Raw genomic sequence first — 9,517 nt, forward strand, 5'->3', positions numbered from 1 at the left:
TATTTGAACGAAGGCATTTACCATCTTGTGGATATATTACTCTCAACACATATATTTATGAATCTCATTTGTTTCTCTCTCTCTTTTATATTTGCTGAACTTGAATGAAGAATTTTGCCAAGGATCTCCTGTTGTCAAGATAGAATCTGAAAAGATGACCACTTTCATGAAGACCACCTGGGCACTAGTTGTGATCAATGCCATTCTTCTCATCATTCTCTTGGCTTTTTCGATCACCATTTGCCGGCTACATCGGCAGAAGGGTTTCTGAAACCACTAGATGTATTTTGGCAGCAAAATGTCCTCAAATCATACCCTGCTAGCTATAAGGCCAAAAAATAAAAAAAATAAAAAAACAGAGAGAGAGAAAAAAGGGGGAAATTGAACAATATCTTAGATAAACAAGAAAAACATGGGCTGGTCACATCTTGATTGTCTGTGGATAATGTTGATAATAACAACAGTTATCCATGTATTTATTTTGTTGACCAATCTTGTGTACCATATACACTTGCTTTCCTTGAGAAAGTTTTCTACAGTGACAGGTTTATCTGACTGCCCAGTTGTCTGGTTGGTCACTTGCGAAACAGTGTAACATCTTGTGAATATAATTCTTTCTTTTCAATCCAAATACAAAAAAAAAATTAAAAAAATTCAAAACTCGAAATCAGTATAATAATAATAACAGCAATAATAATAATAATAATAATAATCACAGCAACCAAGTATCAAAGCTTATAATATATGGAAAGAGATGCTGTGAGACCTGACAACAGGCCGTTGTCTGCTCTCACAGAATCAACCAGAGCAAACGACCAAGTGCTTTGAGAAGTATAACAATAATGATAATAACTAGTAGGACCCATGGAAATTCCACAGAGCGAAAAAGATTAAGAGAAGCTACTCAAGAAAGAAAGGATGATTTTTATTTTATAATGTATTTCGCTTCCAGTTAGAATAATAGATTATATGATTTTAAAATTTCCCTCTGCTAAGCACTTTACATTTCTCTCTTTCTATTCACCTCTCACTTCCACCAGTCATACGAGTGACAGCATAATGCATTGACTGGCTATCTGGTCTCTCACTTCTCCTCCTCCTCTCTTACAAACTAAAGCGTAAAGTATGAACGAGCAGGTAGAAGAAGAATATTATAGATTCAGTTCAATAGAAAAATATTCTTTTCACTATCAACACACCACCATCTTTATCACTATAGTTTTCAATGTATCTCTATTCTGACAATACAAATGCTATCTGCCCCTCTCTCTCTCCCCCCAATATAACTGCCTCCCTTGTCCATCTTTCTCTATCTGCCATTCGTTAACTTCACCACCCAGAGCATCACCCTCTACTAAAGATTGTATCCTAAACATATCTCTTTACCTTTCCTTCACCACTTTAATAATAATAATAATAATAATAATAATAAAAGTACTGATGATGATACTATCAATAATAACTTGCGTCCTTGACATTGTGTTGGCATATACACCATTGCAAGGACTGCAATTCTCTAATTTTACTCTGCTCTTTTCGCCTATTGTCTCCGCCATGGGAACCTTAATGCAGCTAAATCTCTGTTGGATCATATTCCTATCTTGGGGGAATGTATATTAGAAAACCCAGGCTTCCAGATGAGGCAGGAATGGCCTAGAGGTCTTTTGGTGAGAAGTTTTTTTGATCGAGACTGACCTGGGGCCAAGCAATAACAATGACAACAACTTTATTGGTATACATATAAGCCAACAAGAGGAACCTCTTTGCTGACACACGAACTGCTAGAAATAGCAACCAGATCTCAAACGTTGGATAATGTTGTCCAGAAAATACTGCATCTTAAAAAAAAGATAATAGAACAAAAATCTTTTATTTATAAATCTGGTCTGTCCTGGTCTAGTCTTGAACAATCAGCAGTTTCATTGTTTAGCAACAACAACAATAATAACAATAATAGACCAACAGCAGCAGACTTTGCAGGGGACTTTGCAGGGGACAAACTCAACCTGCTCCCTGACTTTTACACTGTCCCTTTTGTCATTAGAATACACAGAATTGTCCTCAGTCGAGTAGGAACATGGTGAGTTTGGCTGCCTGGATTTCTGTTTGTTCTTATGGGTCTTGGTCTGCTTAATCCAGACTGACCAATGGCAATTACTATTCAGCTTCTTTTTTTTTTATATATATATTTTATGTATAGTTTTTTTTTTATTTGAATACTAGCTTTATTTGAAATGACGACACTTTGAGTGCAACCAAAGGTGAGTGTGAGTAAAAACGGATTACTTGAGTGTAATATGAGACAATGATTGCTGACTATGAGTGAAAATAGAGTTTAGATATTGATTACATGAGTGTAACTTGAACTGAAGTACTGATCACTTTAACCCTTTTGTTACCATATTTATGTTGAAATACACTATTTTTGTTACAATTAAATTTGAAAATATTGAAGTGTTTTGTAAAATAATCTTGTTGGTATTTGGAACACTAACATGAAATTTTGATGGAAGATCACTTTAACCCTTTTGTTACCATATTTCTTTTGAAGTACGCACTGCCTTTGTTTCAGTTAATTTTGAAAATAATGAATTTAGTAAAATTATTTTGTTGCTATTAAGCTTGGTCTTTTGGAACAAATTATTATGAAACTTCCATAGAAGAATGTTTACACTTAGATCACTTTAACCCTTTTGTTACCATACTCCTGTTGAAATGCATTGCCTTAGCTGTAACTTGATACAGTGCAAGTGAGTGTTTTTTGAACTGCTGATTGCTTTCGTTTTGTAATAGACAGCTATCATGCAGAAGATGCCAGCTTCCAAATCCTGTTTTCTGATTAAGTAAAATTGATTAAACTTTAAACTTTAGTAACATTTTTCTGCAATTTTTCTGGAAAAAATAAACAACAAAATCGGAGTTAATGCAGAAAATTATTTCAATGTATCAAATTTGAATATTTTGACATGATTTTAAAATTTCACAATATGTGACAGCAACAGGGAAGACCCTACAAAAGTAGAGAGAGACAAGCAATTATAGGACGTCTCTGTCTCACACACACACACACATGATTTACAAACGTACACAGCATTGCATGTATATCCCTGAATGACAGCTGCATTAACGTTATCGTTGTACTGTCACTCCATATTTGTCGCTTACATAACTTTGTTCTCCCCTTCCCTGATATCAGTGACCCTCACTATGCCACCATGTTTCTCTCACACTAACACTCTTGCACTCTTCTCATTTTATCAAATAGTAGCCCAACCCCACTAGGGGGCCCATAATAGATTTTTATTGAAATTCAGTTAGCCTATAATTGAACTGGATGTTAGCTTAACATGTATGCAAAGTTTCATTAAGATTGGTTTACTGGTGTAGGCAGCAAGATGGTAACAGACAGAAATTGCCATTTATGTATAAAATATGTATATATATATATATATATATATGTAATATATGTGTGCCCAAATCTAGTATCAAGCAAAATACCTTCTGGTGTTAGATTATATCCCCATTCACAGGTTGGCTCTGCCTTTCAAGATTCCAAAGTTAATAAAGTTTGTACCTGTTTACAATTACTTACTACTTTATTGAATATGTTGTCCCAGCATGACCACACTGATTGAAACTAGTAAGGTTTAAAAGAGTAAAGTCTTGTGAATATAACAGCGACATTCTTATCATTAACCCTCTTCTGCTAATTAATAATCTTTCACAAATCATTGGTACATATACTTTCAACGAATCTCTTATTGTATATCCATTGTAATTACTTTTGTAATTATTTTTGTAAAATATTAAAAATATAAACGGAGAACAATAGTTGTTGTTTTAACATTATTGCCACTTTAGACTTGGGTGGCCACAAGAGTGGCTCCTTCATTCAAGCATCACGTCTATGTTAGAAACAATTATTATTATTATTAAAGCAGCGTCATCCTGGAAGATCTGAAGAGCTTGACGAGGACGTCCTGCAAAACCTGGTGGAACAAAATCCCATTGTAACTGTTGAGGAACTAGCAAGGAAACTTGGATTTGGTCATTCAACAACACCAGTGCTAGAAGAAAAACCACCATCTTTGGTTTCAAGACGAATGGTGTTCCTCCATCAGAATAATTCTTGGCCACATTACAGCAAGGATGACATTCTAAAGGCTGGAGCAGTTAGAATGGGAAACGATGCCCCACCCATCATATTTGTTGGACATTGATTATCATTTATTCCGCAGTTTTCAAAATTATTTGAATGGGAAAGATGTGAATTCTGTTAGCAAGGTCAGAACAGTACTGGAGGAGTATTTTTCATCACGGACAAGTGAATTTTGGAAGAGGGGCCTTGCAAGTCTACCAGATAGCTGGAAGAGCATTGTAGAAAATGAAGGAGAGTATATTTTAGATTAAAAACGAACTTTGTTTATCTTAATTTTAAAAAATAAAAGTATTAAAAACCACACTATTTATGGGATGACCCAATAAATGGGACTCTGAACTGACAACTGTGCTTACTGGCCATCAGGAGATCCTTATTTGCATGTGGACAAAGCAGTCATTTTACCAGGGGTCAACGTCTTGTATGGAGTGTCCTCAAGAGGTTTGTTACAATCATTTTCCTTTGAAGGTCCTGTTACTGGTCAAGCATACCTGGACATGCTATGCTTGTCCATTTAACCTGCCATACATGCACTTTGTGGTTAAGTTGAATTTTTCTTGTGAAAGATGGCACACTGCCTCCACTGTTGGCCAAAACATGTGAGCTTGACCGGATGGAAATTTGCTAAAACACTAGACAGGGTGAGGAGGTACAGTTGAGTTCCTTGCATGTTCTCCTGATTTAACTCCCGCAGACTTTTACTTATGGGACACCCTGAAGGATGCTGTATCATCATCATCATCATCATCATCGTTTAACGTCCGCTTTCCATGCTAGCATGGGTTGGACGATTTGACTGAGGACTGGTGAAACCGGATGGCAACACCAGGCTCCAATCTAATTTGGCAGAGTTTCTACAGCTGGATGCCCTTCCTAACGCCAACCACTCAGAGAGTGTAGTGGGTGCTTTTACGTGTCACCCGCACGAAAACGGCCACGCTCGAAATGGTGTCTTTTACGTGCCACCCACACAAGCCAGTCCAGGGGCACTGGCAACGATCTCACTCGAAAATCCTACGGGAGCCAGTCAGGCGGTACTGGCAACGGCCACGCTCAAAATGGTGCATCTCATGTGCCACCCGCACAAGAGCCAGTCCAGGGGCACTGGCAACGATCTTACTTGGCTTGCCGGGTCTCCTCACGCACAGCACATTTCCAAAGGTCTCGGTCAGTAGTCATCGCCTCGGTGAGGCCCAATGTACGAAGGTCTTGCCTCACCACCTCTGGAGAAAAATGGCTACATTGATGGCCTGTGCAGTAATTCCACTGGACACATTGACCAACATTGCCCAAGCAACAGTTCACCATACTAATAAATGCCTGGACTCTAATAGGTACCACTCTGAGCACCTTTTATAATTATAGAGGTTAAAGGTAACAGTTGTTCAAGATGCTGTGTAATGGGATTGAACTCAAAACTACATGGTTGCTAAGCAAGTATCTTAACCACACAATCAGACCTGGACCTCATGACAAAAAAAAAAAAATCAAAAACAAAACCAAAGCAATTATAAAATATCAAATATCTATTTATATATGAATAAACTGTGGTTTAAGGGAAATTTGGTTGGTATTTCCAGCAGATTAAGTAACCATGTAGAGGCTCTTTCATTGATTTCATTTGTATAACATATTGGTTTTGTTCGACTCTCTCTCTATTAAATATTAAACATTTAAAGTAATATTACAGTGTGTGATTTACTCAAGTAATGTGCATGGACTATAAAACAGAGTTATTTAGTTTCGAAGACAGACAAAACACGAAACATAATAGTTTTCTGTTAAATAGGGTTTCAAGACAAAACACAAAACCCCGGCTATTAAATATTGACGGTTGGAACCAGTATTACATTCTGTGATTTACTTGTGTATTCACTGCAAAATAATGAGGCTTCTAGTTATACGGTCAAGAAGAGAGAATGGACACGATGTTTTTTGTGTCCAATTCAGATTCGATACAAAACATGGATATTAAATATTAAAAATTTACCAGGGTAATAAGTATAAATGATATATATTAATATTTATTTAATCCATAAAAAAACATGTCTATTAAATGTTGATTACAAGGATAGGCTCCTGGCCAAAATTTTTTGTGGAAGTGGTAGAACAATTTTATCAAACTTTGGTGTTTGTTTTATAAACTTTGGTAGAATGAAAGACAAGTTTATAAGAAATTTGCTGTAAATATTTTTGCTGTAGGAAAGTATGCTATTTAAAAAAAATTTTCCAACAAAAAAAAGATTAGCTGTTTTCTTAAAATGGTAACTTCATCAGCTAACCTACTAATTAGAGAAAGGTAATTTCTTTAAAATGTGCTATTTAGTTTACAGTCTGTTTGTGAGCCTCCTTTATGGTGAAATTTCCTATGGCAAATTTTCCCATAGCAAAAATGTTTATGGCAAGTTTTCTGAACATGGAAAGACAATGTTGATCCTGGAAGTGTTGGAACTTAAAAATACTTAGCATTAAGGCTAGGGCAAACTGGGAAGTCACCCAGGGGCCTCACTGGTCTATAGCCCCAATTCTGATCTATGTTTATTGTTCATAAGAAATACTGAAGGGACCAGTGCATTGATTTCCCCAGGGTCCTATAAAGTTGTGAAGACAGTCTTCAATGGGGTTCGCTTGTAACCCCTGTTCCTGGGCCCTAGCTTAACACATTCGGTAGAAATTACAAAGGGATCCAAATCAAACTGTTTTAAATAACACACACACACACACACACACATATATAAAATACGCGTATACACTCGTTCACATACTAATAACACCACACTAACAGCAACAAAATAGAAAAAAATGCTCTGGGAAAGATGAAAGGAGAAAAAGAGAGAGAAGGTAATAGAGAGAGTGAGAACAAGAGAGGCAGAAGGATTGGGTCAAAGAGAAGCAAGGCTCAATGGGAGACAGACAAGTCTATAGAGACTACAGCAGGTACAGGCATGTTTCTAGGAAGTGAAGAAACAAAAGGAGAAAAGAGAAAGAAAGAAAATAAGAAGAAAACCTGAAGAAGAGAGCAAGGAAGAATATTAGAGAGGAGGAGAGAATAGAAGATGAGAGATGGAAAGAGAATTAGAGGTGGCGGTGGTGTAGAAGAAGGGTAAGTATGGATTAGGTTGTTTCTCCTTGTAACACTCTCTCTCTCCTTTTGGCATTTCAACCCCTTCATCCACCACCAGCGCCCTTTGTATACACCATGAACCAAAGAAGGAGATCGTTATTTCAAGAGGTTTTTGACCTGCTAGAAATAGCTGCTAAATTCTTTTAAATTTTAACCAATCGTTTGAAAGCAAGGAGGATGTGAGATAATTTGCCCTAAAACGACAGGATGGTCACATTCGGAATGCCTCTGATCCCTAGATCAACTCGATTAGAGGTTGTTGGGGTGGAGGTGACTTAGAGCTAACGGAGAGTAACAGCGGTTACTCAATCTGCTTGAAATAGCAGCAAAATCCTTGAGATAGTGCCTACAGTTGTCTTAAAACAAGAATGACATGTCAGTTAATGTCTTATAAAAGACTAGATTGTCACCTTTGAGATGTTTTTGATCCATGGATCTGCTCGATTTGTGGTGGTGGAACGGATGAGTTCGAGCTAAACAACCAATAACAACGACAAGGGCAATGGAGGAGGCAGCATATTTATTCAACGTGCTAGAAACAGCAGCCAAATCTCTTTCACATGACAGTTATATTGTTTGAAAATAAAAGGACATACTACCCTTGATACAACTATGTCTGAAAGACCCCCAACAAAAAAAATAAATAATCCCCCCCCAAATCGATGGACTGGTCATGGCTGGAATGTTTTTCGACCATAGGGTCTACTTGATCAGAACTGACCTGTAATTAAACAACAACAACAATGCTTAGAACAATAACACAAACAACATTTACGTTCTCTTTTTGTTTGTCTTCCTCCCTTAATAGACACAAATGAACATAACTAAGAAACAATTAGTAATTATCAAACACGTGCTCATTACAAATTAATTAGTTGCTGCTGCTCCAGTAGTAGTAGTAGTAGTAGTAGTAGTAGTAGTAGTGGTAGTGGTTGTTTAACCCAAGGTTAGTTCTGACTGAGCATATACATATATGATCAAAAGCATTGCAGTTATGATTAGCCAGTGTTTACTTTTTGTACACTGTGTATCTAGGACTACATTATGTGATGTTCGGTTTTGATTTTTTGCATTTTTTTTAAAGGTGGTAGGGTGTGATTTGAAGGAGATGTAACTGCTACTACTTGCAGGTCAAGGGAGTATCTACGGGATTCTTTTTCGTTAACTGAAGGAATGAATATAAAAATATAAGGGTTAGAGTTTACTGTATCAGATCATTATGCAGGGAAATTTCAAGGTAGAATATGTATTGTAGGGGTCAAGGAAGTGGTAGGAAGAAGTAGGTGGCTGGATGGAGAATATTTGGAGTGTTGGAGCAAGGTGGGGTGCAGTACATTGCTTCAGGACTCAACTCCAATCTCCGACCTGGTTAACTCCACATGGACTAGAATGTAGAGTCTATACAAAAGGAACATGGAAAAACGTAGTTGGTATTAATGTTATATAACATGTACATGTGCTTCCTGAGATTAGCAGACATCAATTATGTGAGCTTATGTAATTGATGTCTACCAATCTCATGAAACATGTGTACATTATACAGGGCGTCCCAGAAAGATTTACCCATTGATATTTCTTAATTATTGAAAAAATAAACTTAAGGTAAGACAATGAAATTTGACACACACGTAACTACATTTCGAAATGACCACCTTTCGCGTTGAGCATAGTCTGCAAACGAGTGGTCACTAAGTTTCATGAACAGTACCTCTTCATCCAACTTGACCCACGAAGACAGAAGGGCTTTCTTCAGATCTGACAAATTTTGAATAGGAACAAGTAGAAACATTACTCTTCAAGATGGACCAGATAACAAAGTCGATGGGACTGATGTCTAGACTTGATAGAGGCCATATCATTTTGTCCCCCAAACCGCTGAAATCCTCTTTGCACCATCGCTGGGTCAAATTGGATGTGTGGTCCGGACCTCTGTCTTGAATGAAGATGTAACGGTCATCAAAGATTTCTGTGACCAAGAGTAACACTTTCTCATCCAACATTTCTTCATAAACTTCACTGTTGACTTTAACGCCAGCAACAATGAAAGGAGACGTGGACCCATCAGATGCAACTGCAGCCCACACCATGAGAGAAGCTGGCTTCTGACAGCGTAAATGACTCCTGCTATCTTCAGGCAAGTCTCTTGTATTACGTGCATAAAGCCTTATCTTTCTGCCTATTGGTGACTGCCTTCACCGTGAAGATCTCGTCGGACCAATCAGCACATTGCTAAC

At 37.3% G+C, this 9,517-nt stretch overlaps 1 protein-coding gene across 1 annotated transcript in view; it reads left to right on the plus strand.

Moving 5' to 3' along the window:
• The window catches only part of LOC106884284 (neuroligin-1), a 19,264-nt gene extending 15,445 nt beyond the window's left edge, over nt 1-3,819 (plus strand). The window contains exon 10 of the mRNA XM_014935584.2: nt 111-3,819. Within this exon, the coding sequence (XP_014791070.1) occupies nt 111-271 (161 nt within the window). The 3' untranslated portion in view covers nt 272-3,819. The remainder of the gene's footprint in view (nt 1-110) is intronic.
• Nucleotides 3,820-9,517: the final 5,698 nt, after the last annotated feature.

This window comes from Octopus bimaculoides, chromosome 24 (assembly GCF_001194135.2).
Source record: "Octopus bimaculoides isolate UCB-OBI-ISO-001 chromosome 24, ASM119413v2, whole genome shotgun sequence".
NCBI classification, from domain to species: Eukaryota; Metazoa; Mollusca; class Cephalopoda; order Octopoda; family Octopodidae; genus Octopus; species Octopus bimaculoides.